This window comes from Pygocentrus nattereri, chromosome 12 (assembly GCF_015220715.1).
Source record: "Pygocentrus nattereri isolate fPygNat1 chromosome 12, fPygNat1.pri, whole genome shotgun sequence".
NCBI classification, from domain to species: Eukaryota; Metazoa; Chordata; class Actinopteri; order Characiformes; family Serrasalmidae; genus Pygocentrus; species Pygocentrus nattereri.
In genome coordinates, this window is record NC_051222.1 from 23387948 (window position 1) to 23405505 (window position 17558).

At 43.0% G+C, this 17558-nt stretch overlaps 1 protein-coding gene across 9 annotated transcripts in view; it reads left to right on the forward strand.

Moving 5' to 3' along the window:
- LOC108428237 (activating transcription factor 7 interacting protein) overlaps positions 1–10301 on the forward strand; it is a 52157-nt gene extending 41856 nt beyond the window's left edge. For 5 of the 9 annotated variants that reach the window (XM_017699093.2, XM_037543521.1, XM_017699094.2 and 2 more), the window contains 13 exons: positions 890–1275; positions 1470–1827; positions 2317–2501; positions 2873–3019; positions 4242–4316; positions 5201–5253; positions 5500–5561; positions 5709–6380; positions 6996–7039; positions 7910–7967; positions 8111–8203; positions 8531–8565; positions 9167–10301. In XM_017699093.2, the coding sequence (XP_017554582.1) occupies positions 907–1275; positions 1470–1827; positions 2317–2501; positions 2873–3019; positions 4242–4316; positions 5201–5253; positions 5500–5561; positions 5709–6380; positions 6996–7039; positions 7910–7967; positions 8111–8203; positions 8531–8565; positions 9167–9640 (2625 nt within the window). In that variant the 5' untranslated portion in view covers positions 890–906 and the 3' untranslated portion in view covers positions 9641–10301. Of the gene's footprint in view, positions 1–107; positions 494–889; positions 1276–1469; positions 1828–2316; positions 2502–2872; positions 3020–4241; positions 4317–5200; positions 5254–5499; positions 5562–5708; positions 6381–6995; positions 7040–7909; positions 7968–8110; positions 8204–8530; positions 8566–9166 lie in introns of those variants that run through there. The other 4 variants (XM_017699099.2, XM_017699100.2, XM_017699101.2 and 1 more) reach the window with 4 other exon arrangements.
- The last annotated feature ends 7257 nt before the right edge of the window (positions 10302–17558 follow it).

The following is a 17558-nucleotide window of genomic DNA, read 5'->3' on the forward strand; positions in this document are numbered from 1 at the left end:
AAAAAAGCTTTTATTATATTCTTAAACATTTTGTTTACATTCATTATTTGTACCCATCCTCTGTTTTCACAGTGGACACGCGCAGCCCTGAGTAAATGATTCTGGTTAGTGTTGGTACTTTCTGCTGTACTAGGGTGAGAGAGAAATATAAACACACTCTTGAATCCGAGCTTCATACCGAAATTGGAACTTGTTACAAGATCACAGCATTACATGTGCACCCTCTGTTGTCTCTAGCAGACTCTGTAACCTGCTGTCCTGATTGGGTGAGCATTGGACCAGTGAGGTTGAAGGGGGAGGAGACAAATGCTGGGATTTCACCCCCTCCCAGCTTTTCAATCAGAAGCATTTTGCTCTGCCACTGTTGAGGAGCTAACTAGTTACTGTGGCAATTTGATAGGGGACCAGGATTGTTTTATGTCTTATTTAATTTCACCACTGACTTAGCTTTATACTGTCTGATCTGCTGAGACAATCTGCTGAAGATGACGCTGTAAGCAAACATTCAGGTGTAGTTAAAGGCTAAATAGGCTTTTCTCTCAGGTTTAAATGCCTTTTCAGGGCTTAACTTTGACCTGTGGCGGGGTAACTGCTGATGAGTGGCATTGCGACAATGGCAGCTGTAGTTTGTTGTGTTAAAAGGCAGCAGAAGTATGTAGAACAATGCAAAGTCTGATCTGGTTGTTGGGTGCCACCTAGTGGTACTTCCTAGATAGTGTCCTAGAAGCAAGGATGGTGGTCTTGGACAAATGAGGTTTACATAGCTGCTGAACTGAATGTAACTAGGCTAAATTCAACATTTGGGAAAATCTGCCTATTTTTATTTTATTTTTACTTCGGTAAATAGGGAAAAAAGTGAATAACTTTACCGCTTTGTCTGTCTCTCCAGTTTACGCAGGTGAAAAAATGGAAGTCGCTGTGCCGGAAGAGCCTCAGAAGAAGATTTTCCGTGCCCGGAAAACTATGAAAATGAGTGACCGTCAACAGCTGGAAGCGCTCCACAGCACCTTGTCCAATGTGGCCTCCAACTCTTCGTCTTCCCCCTCCTCTTCCTCACGGCCGCAAACACCGCTGGTGAATGGAACCCACATGGAGGATGGACAGAAGGTGAAAGAGAAGGAAAAAGACTTGCAACGGCAGTCTCCCTCTCTCTCCGACTCTCGATCGCCCTCACCTTCTTTGAAGAAAGGGTCAGAGAAGGGCAAAAGTGAGGAGAAAAAAGGAGAGAGGAAGGACGAAAAGAAGACTGAGGAAGCAGACACCGACAAGATGGAAGTGAGTGCACAGTCTGGCACTGCGAGAAGTTTGATGTGAAATCGCTTCTGCAGCTTGTTTACATGTTTGCGTAATAGCGCAAACCAATCATGCCACGTATTACAGATAGAAGTCAAGGAACGTGTTACCATACATATTTGCACATTTCTCTCCTTATGTGATTATGTGACTAAAGTCCGTTTTCTCCCTCTCAGACCTCTAAATCTGACAGGAATGGTGACCCGAAAAAGACTCCTGCAGACCAACTGTTCAATGGAGAGACCGCCTCCATGGATACAGATGGCGCCCCACTTGACAACGGTTCAGCAGAGGAAAAGGAGGAGAAAGGCATCAAAAGCTCCTCGTCCTCTGCTTCTGGTTCTCCCGCTGCTGGCCTGGAATGTGACCCGGAAGTGAAAGAGGGCTTCCTGTTTCTCAGTGAGGAAGATGAGGGCCAGGGAGAGCGGGATGAAGTGAAAGAGAAGAGCGAGGACAAGATGGATCTGGATGCTGTGAAAGACGAGAAGAAGGAGACAGAGGGTGCGCAAGGATGTAAAGCTGCAGATGGCACAGGTAAATAGAGCCCTTCCAAAAAGCAATAGAAAATGTGAAGAAACAAAGAGTGAATACTTCTGTTTCAAAACCAGCAGGTAGTGCTCAAATAATTCTACCACATGTATATTAAACAATCAAGGCATTCAGTCCGAACTTGCAGTGGAGTTACAAACCTATGCTGTGCTAACGGTTGTGTACAGTTGAATTTTGCGTTTTATGTAACAATCGCCCCTGAAGTTCAATAGACACTATTCTTGTAGACGAGCTGGAAAGTAATCTAATCTTGGCTTGGCTAGGACACACCCATCTAAATCACTAACAGTATCTGTCTTTAATATAACCACATGGTTATTTTTGAAAGTATGATCATGTTTTCACAATCATTTTGTTATTTCCGACCTGGAATAATACACGTCTTACATTCTTGTCAACAAATCAAGGATCCAAATTTTATATTCGTTGTACATTCTAAAGCAAATACACTGCATTTCCTTTCGTCATAAACAGGTAATGTCACTCCCGCAGCTAAGAAGAGGTCATTCTCGCCAGAAGGGGTTAAAGATGGACGAAAAGATGTAGATATTAAAGAGGAGAGAGATGGGAAGAGAGCAAGGGTGGAGGGAGTGGAGCTTGAGGCCCAGCTGGAGCTGAAGATCACAGCCAAAGCAGGCAGCCGCCTGAAACTTGAAAAGGTTTGCTTGTTTATCATATGAGTGTTTTAGTATGGCCATGTGACCCATACTGGATTTCAATTTATAAAACTGATATTTAGGGCTCTAAAGTGTGATAGTTAAACCAATGTTCATAACAATGTCATTATAACACACGTAACTGCATATAATAGTTCTGTATTAATAAAATTTAACTCAAACAAGTTGAGCAATTAGCCAGTTGAGTCTTTGTATTGCAGTGATTATCATGATTAATGGTGTTAGGTTATAAAATCACTAACATCCAACTTTTGCTGTTTAAACGATGTTGCCGGTTTTGACTCCACTTGCATCTTTTGCATCTGTTAGTGTTTTCAGTTCTTTAAGTCATTTGTTCAAATCCATTCTCTCAGGTGGTGCAGCAGCTGGTGGAGGATCGGTTGCGGGTGCTACAGCTGACCGTGTTTGACCACAATCTCAAAGAGCTCAAGGACCGGGTGGAAAAGATAGACTCTGTCACCAAACAGCAAAATGCTCTTCAACACATCAGCACGCTGCAGGTGAGTGCTGACCCAGGACCTACTGTGTGTTTGTCTAGTTTTACTCCTGATGATATGAAAGAAAAACTCAGCATAGATTGCTGTGAACAAACCTGAGACTTGGATGAAGATGCATACATTAGCATATAAATGATTCACAAGAATGAATATTTATCAGAATTATAGTGAGTAAGAGGGTGTATGTTATTGTGAGAGAGTTTGTAAACCATTTGAATTGAACTTTATTTCCATATCACTGGAATGTGACCTACCTTTGAGCTGTAGTAAAAGAAATGATCAGGTATCTGGGCCTCTGTGACTTAGTATTTTGCACTATTGTCACAAATCTTGGCCTAATCTTGTGCAGTGCTTTGGAGGTGTTTTGACCTGCTACAGCATTCCAGGTCAGAATTCTGACCTGGCCAATTCTAACAATGAACAAAGACTGAATTCAGACTGAATTTCTGTTTGAACCACTCATTTTGTAAGTTTTCAGACAGGAATTGATATTCAGAATGTTGAGACGTTCTGCTGTGAAAGTTCCTGTTAAAATTTGGGATTAATTGGTTCTGCAATGATTGCAGACCACTCTGTTCCTTCATACAATTCAACTGCCTCCACCATGCTTCACTGTTCGAATGAGGTTTTGTTGTTGGTTTGCAGTGGTTTTTTAAATGTATTTATTTTTTCCTTCGACTATGTAGCATTATGTGCATTCACAAAGACCAACCTTTTTCTTACCTGATGACGGAACACAAACCTGGGACAATAATCTCTTGCTTCCTTGCATTGTGGTCAACAAATTAAGGGTCGTTCAAGTTTGAGATGAACTGCATGTGCATTAGAAGCTAAAAACAAGCTGAAATATCATGATCTCCCTTATACTGCTTCTGCCAGTTGTTGCCTTTGTGATCATCGTTCATAAACACCACTCTTGTTCGCTGTCCAATCGTGATGTCAAGTGCCGGAGATGACAGCAGATTCCTAGCCGTTGCATGTTTGGGCACTCTAGCGTGAATCTGATCATTGTGGGATGCACACTCCTAGGGAAAACACTTGACGGTCCATTTACAAATTGCTAAAGCACTAGAGGAGCCCCACGTCCTCACATTCTAGTTAGATTCTTTTCTAACCCAAGTCTTAGCAGCTTTAGCTTTTTTTACTGAGTGCCTCAAATCATTTTAACAAGCTTATTGTGCTAGATTTCTGTTCTCACACTTGTTGCACTTGTCTTTGGTTTCAGGCTAAGATTTCACGACTGTCCAAGAAGTTTGGAGCTGCTAATCAGGCAACAGAAAATTCTAAAAAAGTTCAAGAGGTGAGTTGGTGTCTTGTAGCTAAAGCAAATCAGTGGAAGCCCACTTTTGACGCTGGCCTGTATTCATGAAAGAATAAGGTTTTGAGCACAAATGATGAATCCATTTCATTTTATAATAAGCACCACCCTGCCAGCACCAATTTTATGCATCTTTTACAAGAAGCAAGCCCTAATTCATGTGGATGTTTTGATAGTCAGTAATAAAAAAATTTTAAAAAAATCAGCATTTACCATCTCGCCAGTGGCTATTCTCGTAAGCAGAGTTTGAGGTTGAACACTGAGCACACTACTCCCCCTACTGACCAAGCTTAAGTGTTAAAATTACGAGAAATGGAAAGGATAAAATGGGAGATTGTGTAAAATAACATTTTAAATGCTGTATTAGTACAGCATATGAAATGCTTCTGCACTTACTTGCTTGTGGTGTTTTTTGGCAGTATCAGTAGTATAAAGCAAAAGCAGTGTAATAAAATGACACGGAATAGTTGCAGCAAGTCGACTTTTGTACTGGATTACTGTGTGCCTAAATTATTAGTATTGCTCTTTTCTGTCTTTTTTTTTTTCTTCTAATTGATATTGTAGATGATGCTGTTAATAGCTTTGTGGTAGGTTTTTTATTTATTCATTTATTTATTGGTTGTCAAGTTTATGCTCAAATTTATTCCCACTCCTACCAATTCTTTTGGAAACACATGCGAAGTTTGCTTGCGCTCATATAATGATCTGATTTGCCCATGTAAATAAACATGTTTTAAAACGGCTCATTTATAATTTTTTGGTGATTTGTGTATGAGAGGAAATGCATGAGTAAGCAAAAATGGAATAATGGATTTTTAAATTTTTTTTAAATTTACCTTTTTTAAATGTCTTTATTTATTTTGCAGGCTGCTGCTGCAAAGGCCACTGCCACAACCAACACCATCCAAGCAACTCAGCGGTGAGCACTTTCTCCATTGGGACTAATTGATTTAACTGCCTTAGAGAGAACTGTTGGTTCAAGTTCACTTTGGTTTACTGCTCCTCTTCAAAGCACAATTAGTAGCGAGACTCCTCACTGGGTAAAATAGATACTTCTACATTTACATGTAGTGTCCCAAACTTTTGTTTTGATCTTTCACCTTTTTTGGCTTATTTTTCATTTGCTGTTTAGTTGATTTAATGTTGTTTTAATGTTTATTTTTAGCATCGAAAGGACCACACTAGATCCGAAGCAGCCCAATGCTCCAGGGTCAACCAGCACTACAGGTGAGATTTGGTCTTAAATTTAGGGTCTGGAATGTTTTGCATGTTTTTGCATTCATGATTCTGGCATCATATTTAATTCTGAATTGGTGTCAAAATTGTTTTACATTTTGAAACTTGGATAAAACACTTTTTTGTGTCCTCCTTTAGCTACCCCAGCTCAGCTTAAACCTCTCTCCACTCCAACTACGCCAACATCCTCTGCCTTGGCTGCTCCTGCCCCTATCCTTCAAATCCTCTCAACAACAACAGGCTCCACCCCTTCCTCCTCTACCTCTTCTCTGACCGGCCAGGCCCAGCCAGGCACTCTGCTGCTGCAGACCCGCCCTAACACAGGCGTCATGAATACAAACACGGCCACATCAGGGGGCCAGTCCATGTCCATCCAGCCTTTGCTGATTCAGCTGCCGCTGGCCATGGCCAATGGACAAGCAGGGACTTTAGCGGGGGGTGTTGGTCTGATCCCAGTGTCTTCACTGGCCACAGTTAACAATCTTAACAAAGCCAAGACCACCACAGCTACAACCACCATCATCCTGCAGAAGTCGGCGGGTAATGTCGTCTCGTCTTCCTCACCATCGTCATCCTCCACAGCTCCGCAGATGTCGTCAGGAAGGTCAATGTATCAGGGCGGTTCAGGGGCTGTGAGTTCACCCAGTGCCGCTGTTTCCGTGACAACTGCCCGCACACCAACGCAGTGTGCGGCTGTGGTGGGAGTGGCTACAGCCTCGTCGTCCCCGGCAACCACAGGCCCTGCAGCAACAGGTTCGGCTGCAGCCGCGACCTGTCCACCTTCTGCATCTGCAATGGCCTCTAAGACAGGTGTGTGTGCATGTTTGCACCTCTACAATGTGTAAAGTACTGTTTGGTATTTTTCAAGATTACCAGTAAGTCCATTTTAAATATCGTTGATAATATTGTTCATATTGTACATGTAAAATCTTTAGTCTGTTTGCTTATTCCTTTAAAAAATCAGCACTTTTTAATTGGCCACATGCTGGCATCAAGTGGTTTCCTTCAGTACCTGCTGAGCCTTAAATATGTTGCAAGCATCTTTGAAAGAGCTCCGTTGTGCAAAGAAAACAAAAGCTGACTTTATGCTTAGAACTGCGCTTTTTGTTCTGAAACCTCATCGTGTCTGAGATGGGTCAAAATATTACAGACACTTGTTAATGCGCAGAGACCAATTTTGTGATTTCTAGACATGGAATTTGACTTATGTGGTGTACTAGAAAGATGTCATTTTGACTATATTTATGATTGTGTTTGCCAGTGGTTCTTTTTCCATTTAGTTTTTAAGTCGTTTGTAATAATCATTTAATTGTATGTGCATTCCTTAGGTTTCAAACTATTGATGGATTTTATCTGAGTAATTGTTCCACATGCTTTACGAGAGCATGGTGTGATCTTGCTTTGTCATTCTCGTTTCACCTGCAGATAATCAAGCCTCTAACTCTACTCCAGCCAAATCGCCTTCTCAGGTATGTGTAGTATGCTCAAGCTTCACTGTTAGGAAATTTGTTTTACCACTCTTCAATTCATACATAAAACTCATTGCCTTTCAGCAAAATGCACTGCTTTGAATGATGAATATGCCATTCACGTGAATTGTGTAGATTTGATCATTTTATAGTTTTGATAAAGTGGGCCACATTGAGGGGATCTCGCGTAGATTTCTGTTGGCAAACGCAGCGCAACAGCAATTCTTGGTCATTATTCAGCCAACGTGCATATGAATAAAAATGGTTCTGATTGGTAAATAAAAATATCAGTTTCATTTTTGGATTCATTTCTTTAGTAGCTTGCAAATGTTAAGTGACAAAGGTTCATGTGTACATGGTCATTGCTGACATCAAAGACAACCATCTTTTGTTTGTTCTGCTTCTAAAATTGATGATACATTTCTGTGGACTGGCATAATTGCTCTGAGAGCTAAATGAACCTCTATCATAAGTGGCAACCACCGGGGTCCAAGCACTGTGCAAGTAATGGAGCCATTAGAACACATTTGGTTTTTAGAATGGCCTTTATGTGCAATAGGGGTGGGCTCTCAAAAGATTTTGTATACACAGATCTTTTGACAAATAAGAATACCTAGAAAACAGTACAAAATTTGGTTAACTTGCATTTGTGTAGTGAACTAAATTACTCCACAGTATTACCCCTGTCTCAGTGTGAACCAAAATTTTATGTTAAATTTATTAATTAATAATTTACCTAGTAACAGTGCTACTGGAGTCTTTACCACAAGTGATTAGTTTCTGAACTTCCTACATTTTTCATTCCTCGTAAATTTCGTGTGTGTATTTATCACTCTGCTTGTTGTTTATTGCTTTCTGTTGTTTCCCCAGTCTGCTCGGCCCAAGAGTTCATTCATAGACCTGACTGAGGATGATGATGATGTGCAAGGTAAAAGGCCACACCATTGGTTTGCCTTTGTGCTTCCCCTTCCATTACCCTTTATCATTTTTCTCTTGTGTTGTGGTTATTTTCGTTTTCCTTCACTCCCTCATTGTCCGGCTGGCTTTATGTGTGGGTTTGTGTTGTTATAGTGACAGGTGTGCAGAAGGCTACTGCTTCCTCTATTACCACCTCTACCCAGAGACTCTCAGGGCCACCCCCGTTAGTCAGCTCCACCTCTGTTGGTGAGTTTTTTTTTTTGGGTTTTTTTTTTTTCCCTTCTTCTTTTCTGTGTTCTTTTGTTTCTGTGTTGTAGACCTATACATCCCTATTGGTAAGTGACGGTCATGTTTTTAAATTATTATTATTTTTTTTTTTTTCTTTGCTCCTGTCTCACATCGATCTTTCACCCTCTTACTCTATTTTATTCTCTTACCCTGGTTAAATCTGTGTGATAATTTCTCATTTTATGTACATATGAATTGCACAGCGTTTCGTAAAGGTGCATATTTGAATGAAGCTAGATGGCTGCTATTTGAGATCGGTTGTCATTTACTCTTTTTCATTTTCAGCAGGTCGCTCCACAGTGCAGCATCGACCCTCAGTGGTGAGTACATGCAACTACAATTCTGCAATGCAATTTTCGACAGAGAAAAATAACTTATGAATTATAATGCTTTTTTTCCCCTACAATTAGATGTATCATTAATACAAGCAACATTTTGTAGCTTGTCTTACTTGTCTATATTCACTATACATGGCTGAAGTTGAACAAATGTGTGATGTGTACATGTGCTTTAGCTAAACATTTTTGGAAAATGGATTTAAGCCACTTTCATGTGGTCCCAGCCAAACCTGATGCATGGTCATGTGATTGTAATAAGAATGATCAGAAGTCTGCAATGTGATGCCTGTCTGCAATGTGACTGCGAGTTTTCGTCCCAACAAAGTGTTGAAGACCAATTTGTTAAACAAGTGAAATCAAGTATGTTCCAGTGTATGTTTGCTGTTAAAACCTGCAGCCACACCAACCTTTGGGAATAAGATTGGATACTTGTGGTCAGGTGTAGACTTTGAGTGTATAGGTTGTTTAGTCAGGAAGTCTGTTTACACTAATAAATATGGGTTGCTTACACACACAAATGTGAACATATTAACTCAGGAAAGTCATACACTGGATTGATGATTCACTATTTGTGTCCATCCAGGACTTGCCTTCTAAATCCCGTCCGGGCTCATCCTCCTCGGCTCCTCTTCCTCCGTTGCCATTAGCCCCAACTCCTCCTGCAAGGCTGCCTCCAGAGGCTGCCCACACCTCACCACCCCAGCAGCCGCAGTTGAAGCTGGCCCGTGTCCAGAGTCAGAACGGTATTGTCCTGTCCTGGTGTGTAGCTGAAACGGATCGCAACTGCGCAGCAGTGGATAGCTACCACCTATACGCTTACCATCAGGACCACCAGGGGGCAGCAGCTGGTGGTGCAGCCTCATCTCCGTCACTGTGGAAAAAGATTGGCGAAGTGAAGGCACTCCCCCTGCCCATGGCCTGCACTCTGACTCAGTTTGTGTCTGGTTCTACTTACTACTTCGCTGTGAGGGCTAAAGATGTGTATGGACGCTTTGGGCCATTCTGTGAACCGCAGTGTACAGACGTCATCAACCCGCCGTCCTCGGGCTCCTCTTGAGCTGGATGAGTAGCTAAGGCTGGAGAAGAAGTTGGTGTAGTTGGCGTAAAGGACAAATACACAAACATTGGAAAAAAATTGAATGATAACTGTACATCAGACTGCTGGTTTAGTTAAGACCTTTCTGGTATTAGAAATGGTGCAAGTGGGGGATGGGACATTTCAAACATGCAGTGTACACACACACGCACGCCCACACACACACACATATATATATATATATATATATATATATATATATATATATATATATATATATATATATATATATATATATATCTCACACATACACTAAAACAGACTTGCAAACTATTCAGTTTGACATTATTTTAAGGAAACGTTGGAGTTGGCAGTGTGAATCCTCCCCTGAAAGGAATTTTCCATGTTTAGAATGGTTGTACAGAGTTAAGTGTTGAACCATTAGGTCAGATATTTATACGTTGTATTTGGTCTGTTAATCTTTTTTCTTTTTTTTTTTAAAGGATAATTTTTTTTTTTAATAAAAAGACATTCAATACATTGCACGTATGCTCCATAATATGGCCTGGTTTCAAACTACAAAGAAAGACGTTGGTGGCATTAATGCTTTTGTAATGTTCTGTCTGGTAACCAGACACCCTGAGAACAACGTTCAAATAAAGGTATTGACTTGAAAACAAAAGTCCTCTGTCTCTTGATGTATTACATTTTATAAATTGTGTTCACTTCAACTAAATGCACTACATAGACAAAAGTACTGGGACACCATCTAATTATTGCGTTCAGGTGTTTCAGCCACACCCATTGCTATCAGGTGGATAAAATTTAGGCACCTAGCCTTGCAATCTCAGTAGACAACACTGGCAAGTAGAATGGGTCATACTGATGAGCTCAGTGACTTTAAATATGGCACTGCCATAGGATGCCATCTTTGCTACAAGTCAGTTTGTGAAATTTCTGTCCTGTTTTCTCCCAGTCAATTAAGTTCTATTACTGTGAAATGGAAGCATTTAGGAGCAACAACAGCTCATCCAAAAAAGTGGAAGACCTTGCAAAAACTCAAAGCTGAACTGGTGAGTGCTGAAGTACACCGTGCCTGTCTTCTGTTGAATTGCGCACTGAAGAATTTTAATTGCCCTTGGAAGCAACATCAGCAGGTCAGTCAAGTTCTTCCACACAACTTGCTCATCCATGTCTTTATGGATCTTGCTTTGTGGACTGGTGCGCAGTCATGTTTGAACAGGACGGGGCCATCCCCAAACTGTTCCCATGAAGTTCGGAGTATGAAATTGTCCAAAATCTCTTGGTCTGTTGATGCATTAAGAGTTCCTTTCACTGGAACTGAGGGGCCAAGCCCAACTCCTGAAAAACCCACCCCCCACCCACCAAACTTTATACTTGGTACAATGCAGTCAGATGTGCTATTCTCCTGGCAACTGCCAAACCCAGAGTCGTCCATTGGATTGCCAGACAGAGAAGCGTGATTTGGCACTCCAGAGAACGTTTCCACTGCTCTTGAGTCTAGTGGTGGCACTTTATACAACTGGATTCAACGCTTCACATTGCACTTGGTGATGTAAGGCTTGGATGCAGCTGCTCAGCCATGGAAACCTATTCCATGAAGCTTTCTACACACTCTCCTAGAGCTAATCTGAACGCCACATGAAATTTGGCAGTCTATAGCAATTGACTCTGCAGAAAGTTGACAACCTCAGCATCCACTGACCACATTGTCATTTTATGTGGCCTACTACTTTGTGGCTACGTTTTTGCTGTTCCAAATCGTTTCCACTTTGTTATAATAGCACTGACAGTTGACTGTGGAATATTTAGTAGCGAGGAAATTTCATGACTGGACTTGCACAGGTGGCACCCTAGCCATGGTACCATGCTGGAATTCACTGATGTCACAAAGCAGCTTCACAGAATTCCAGTAAAGACAAAGTTTTAACATGAATGTAAAAACCTCAAGGTTGGCAAGCCCGGGGTGACAGTGGCAAGGAAAAACTCCCTCTGAGCTGAGGAAGAAACCTTGGGAGAAATCAAGGCTCACAAGGGGGAAACTATCCTCCTCTGGTCAAGCTATTTACAAAGTTATTATACTACTAATAGTAGTAGTAGTAGTAGTAGTAGTAGTAGTAATAGCTAGGAGTCCATGAAAACTTGTAGGATGGGCAGCTAGTCCAAGGAAGGTGGCGGTATCTGGGGCGTGGGCAGCTGGTCTGAAGTGGGTAGCAGTCACTCATCCTTCAGTGTCTGGCTGTACACTCGGAAAAAGGTAGGGAGATGGAATTATATTTGTTCTTTTTGGGTGTATGTAAAACATAGGATGTGAACATTCTTGTGACTCTTTGTGACTGTGTGGTGTTCTCCACTGGCTGCCATATGGTGTGGCCTTGCAAAGTCTCTCATAGCATGTAGTTGTTTTTGAATTTTGTCCTAGGAGGGTGAGTTAGCTGTGTGTGTTTGTCCACCTTCTAAAGTGTCAAGAATCAAACAGCCCTAGTTTGTAGTGTTTGGTTCATTGACATTATATATAAGCTGGATCTAGTCGTTCCGCTGTTTTCGGTGTGGATCAGCTGAGGTCAATCATGTCACTTACTGATCAGCTTGTTATGTGATGGATAGCGGGAACACACAAGACTGCACAGGTGCCAAAAGCTAATCTAAAAAGTGTGGTGCAAATAGATCTGCCCAGCACATTTTTGTAAATGTGTTGAAGGGAACACATCACATACATGACAGTTCACCACATAATGAATTCTGGTTACTCATCCATCCATCCATCCATCCATCCATCACTTCTCCAGGGTTTGGGTCGCGGAGGCAGCATCCTAAGCAATGAGACCTGACCTCCCCAGCCACTTCCACTAGCTCCCCAGGGGGGATTCCGAGGCGCTCCTAGGCCAGCTGGGCAATATACTCATGCCAGCGTGTCCTGGGTCTTCCCCGGAGTCTCCTCCTGGGTGGACTTGCCTGTGACACCTCCTGAGGGAGGCGTCCTAGAGGCATCCTAAACAGATGCCCGAACCACCTCAGCTGGCTCCTCTCGACATGGAGAAGCGGCGACTCTACTCTGAGTCCCTCCCGGATGACCGAACTTCTCACCCTATCTCTAAGGGAGAGTCCAGACACCCTGCGGAGGAAACTCATTTCGGCCGCTTGTATTCACCATCTCATTCTTTTTGTCATTACCCAAAGCTCATGACCATAGGTGAGGGTGGGAACGTAGATCGACCGACCGGTAAATCGAGAGCCTTGCCTTATGGCTCAGCTCTTTCTTTACCACAACAAACCAGTAAAGAGCCTGCATCACTGCTGAGCCTGCATCACTGCCTGTCAATCTCCCACTCCCTTTTACCATCACTCGTGAACAAGACCCTGAGATACTTAAACTCCTCCACTTGAGGCAAGAGCTTATCCCCGACCCAGAGAGGGCTCTCCACCCGTTTCCGCCCGAGAACCATGGCCTCGGATTTGCAGGTACTGATTCTCTTCCTGGCCGCTTCACACTCGGCTGCAAATCGATCCAGCGAAAGCTGAAGTCCACAGCCTGATGTCCCCAATAGGACTACATCATCTGCAAACAGCAGCAATGTGACCTTGAGGTCACCAAACCGGACACCCTCCATCCCCTGACTGCACCTAGAAATTCTATCCATAAAAATTATGAATAGAATTGGTGACAAAGGGCAGCCCTGACGGAGTCTAACTCTCACTGAGAACAAGTCTGACTTACTGCCGGCCATGTGAACCAAACTCCTGCTTTGTTTGTACAGGGCCTGAATGGCTCGTAGCAAAGAGCCATGTACCCTGTACCCCCGAAGCACCTCCCACAGAATACCCTGGGAAACACAGTCGAATGCCTTCTCCAAATAAACAAAGCACATGTGGACTGGTTGGGCAAACTCCCACGAACCCTCCAGAATCCTGAAGAGGGTGAAGAGTTGGTCCAGTGTTCCACGACCAGGGTGGAACCCATACTGCTCCTCCTGAATCCGAGGTTCGACTATAAGCCGGACTCTCTACTCCAGTATCCCTGCATAGACCTTACCAGGGAGGCTGAGGAGTGTGATTCCCCTGTAGTTGGAACACACCCTCCGGTCCCCTTTTTTAGAAAGAGGCACCACCACCGCAGTCTGCCAATCCAGTGGCACTGCTCTGATGTCCATGCAATGTTGAAAAGGCATGTCAGCCAAGACAGCCCCACAACATCCAGAGCTTTGAGGAACTCCAGACGGATCTCATCCACCCCTGGAGCCTTGCCACCAAGGAGCTTTTTAACTACCTTAGCAACTTCGGCCTCAGTAATGGACAAGCCTTTTCCCATGTCCCCAGACTCTGCCTCCTCACTGGAGAATGTGTCAGTGGGATTGAGAAGGTCCTCAAATTTTTCCTTCCACCACCCAATGACGTCTTCAGTCGAAGTCAGCAGCACACCATCTCCACTATATACAGTGCTAGTGGCACACTGCTTTCCCTTTCTGAGTCGCCTGACGGTTTGCCAGAATCTTTTCGGAGCCGACTTAGTCACTTCCCAAGGCCTCACCAAACTCCTCCCACACCCAGGTTTTTGCCTTGGCGACGACTGAAGCCGCAGATTGCTTGGCCTGTCGATACCTGCCAGCTGCCTCTGGTGTCCCACAGGCCAACCATGCCCAGTAGGACTCCTTCTTCAGCTTGACGGGTCTCTCACCTGGGGTGTCCACCACCGGGTTCGAGGATTACTGCCCTGACAGGCACCAACTACCTTGCAGCCACAGCTACAGTCACTTCAACAATGGAGGAGCGGAACATTCTGAGTCAATGTCCCTCACCTCCCCCGATATCTGGTCAAAGTTCTCATGGAGGTGTGAGTTGAAGATCAATCTGACAGGTTCTTCTGCCAGACTTTCCCAGCAAACCCTCACTATTTGTTTGGGTTTGCCTTGTCTAACCGGCATCTTCCCCCCACCACCTGATCCAATTCACCACCAGTTGGTGATCAGTTGACAACTCAGCTCCTCTCTTTACTCGAGTGTCCAAAACACATGGCCGCAAGTCCGATGACACAACTACAAAGTCCATCATTGAACTGCGGCCTAGGGTGTCCTGGTGCCATGTGCACTTATGGACATCCTTGTGTTCAAACATGGTGTTCGTTATGGACAAACTGTGGTTTGCACAGAAGTCCAAAAACTGAACACCACTCGGGTTCAGATCAGAGAGGCCATTCCTCCCAATCACACCCCTCCAGGTCTCATTGCCATTGCCCACGTGAGCATTGAAGTCCCCCAGTAGGACAATAGAGTCACCAGGAGAAGCACTTTCAAGCACCCTTCCCAAGGACTCTAAGGTATAGAGTACTGGGTACTCTGAACTGCTGTTCAGTGCATAAGCACAGACAACAGTCAGGACTCGTTCCCCAACCCGAAGGCATAGAGAAGCTTACCCTCTTGTCCACCAGAGATAACCCCAACATACAGGCGCAGAGTCGGGAGGCTATGAGAAAGCCCACACCTGCCTGCCGCCTCTCATCATGGGCATCTCCAGAAAAGAATAAAGTCCAGCCCCTCTCAAGGAGATTGGACCCAGAGCCCAAGCTGTGTGTTGAGGTGAGCCCGATTATATCTAGCCGGTATCTCTCAACCTCGCGCACCAACTCAGACTCCTTCCCCACCAGTGGGGTTACATTCCAAGTTCCAAAAGCCAGTTTTAGCAACCAAGGATCAGAACGCCAAGGCCCACACCTTTGGACACTGCCCGATCCACAAAGCACTGAACCCCTACTACTGCCCCTCTCATCAGTGGTGGGTAGATGGAAGGGGGACTCATGTAGCTCCTTCGGGCTGGGCCCAGCCGAGCACCATGAGTAAATGCCTGGCCACCAGACAGTCGCTGGCGAGCCCCTCCCCCAGGCCTGGCTCCAGGGTGGGGCCCCGGTAACCCTGATCCAGGCAGGGTACACAAGTCCTGTTTTATTTTTATTTTCATAAGGGTAATTATGGATCATACTTTGTCTGACCTGTCACCTAGGACCAGTTTGCCCTGGGAGACCCTACCAGGAGCTTTTGCTCAAGACAGCATAGCTCCTAGGATCATTCACGCACGCAAACCCCTCCACCACAATAAGGTGGTGATCCATGGAGAGATCCTCCACCATTAGTTTTTGTGAAATATATTTAGAATGTAATTAGAGATGAGAACACGAAAAAGGCACCAGAGCGAAATCAGCCTCAAATTATAAATAATTCTAAGTAAATAATGTAAATTATCATAATTTATTATTAATAATTAAATGTTCTTATCATCATTATTATAAGTAGTATTATTAGTATTATTATTAACCTGCTGTGTATTTTGTATTATTCAAGAGCTTTTGCTTCAAATATTACAGCACGGTCTTTGGAGTCACAGCTTTTTCACACAATTTTCTGTACTACTTTGGATAAATTTTCATTTTGAAGCTATAAAGTGATTGACAGGCCTGTGGATCAAACAACAGAAGACAGTCTCCCTTGTGCAGTTCAACTTGCAAGGAGACACACGTTGGATGGCTCAAATAAGACACAAAGACATGTTCTTTTTTGACAATAATATTTACCCAATCTACAGTCTTGAGCAATGACATTTTTGCACTGAGGTGAACGACAACTTTGCCACTTAACTATGTGCCCATGTTAAACAAAAAGAGTCAACATGAGTAGATTAGGGTACAAACCATCATTTTAAATACAAACATGGGAATCTGAGGTGGAAGGAAAGCACTAAGGTAGTCACAAGACTCACTGTTATATGAATACAGGCATGTGCAGCTTTTTTAAAATAGTCATGTAGGCTATGGATTTTCTGTGGAGTGTCTTTTTTGGATTATGAATGGTAACATCATGAAAATATACATTGTCCAGTTCTGGGGCTTGAGTGGGAGAATGTGATATCCACCAGAATATAAATGGAGGAAAACAAAATACTCATTTGATGTCAGGGATGTGTTCTGAGAGAACACTTCTGGGGTGACTGCACTCTATGAATGTTTGACTGATCAGTCAGTTATAGGAATGTCTGTTCACTCAGTGGCCACCTTGGCAACTCCCTGGGGCAGTTATTTCCAGTCATACAAGACCAGGTGGTTGGATTCTCATAACCCTCTAGGGCAATCTTATCCTCAGAGCCTTAGTCATAATTGGCTGCTCTAGTGATTTTTCAAAACATCTCAGATGCTGCAGTGTCACGTCATCAGCCTTATCTGTGGAAATGACTGTAGTAAAATTTAAGACCATGTCATAGTGGTCCATGCAGGGTAAAACCAGGAAATATTTATGATCTTTCAACAATACAAAGAGAACACACACTTATTGTAAACTATACTGAAATCATCTGAAAAACCATCAAAACTCATAGAGGAGAAAAGCTGGTGAAGCTATTGTGAATTAATTAAGTTAATCAATTAGTCAGCCTAAATGTGCTGTAAATGTTCTGAAAAACTAATGTACTGTTCACCTAATGATAACTTTACAGGAGAAGAAAAAAACAACTTAGATTTAATGTAAGTCAATGGAACCTTCATGAAATTTGCACACAACGTAAAGGGTGTGTATATATAATATACACATACATATATATATATATATATATATGTATGTGTGTATGGTTGAAGGGGAACTCCACTGATTTTTCAACAGTTTGCCATAATTAAATGGTTGATTTGTAAACAAAGTCATTCTGAGTCGTTTAGTGTAAAATGCTCTAGAGAACCTTAAAAAAATCAGAATTGTTCATAGTGGTGGTGATAGGAACCAGACATCCATCTCTAAAAGCTCCCTCGCAGAAAGTTATTACATGAAATGATTATAAATACACTGCCTGATAGCTGACACATTGTTTTGCAATTAAAGTTTTGGTTTAAAATGTACTGTAGCATCCCTCTACTTACTCTGCCATGGGAGCATGTGAGACGTGG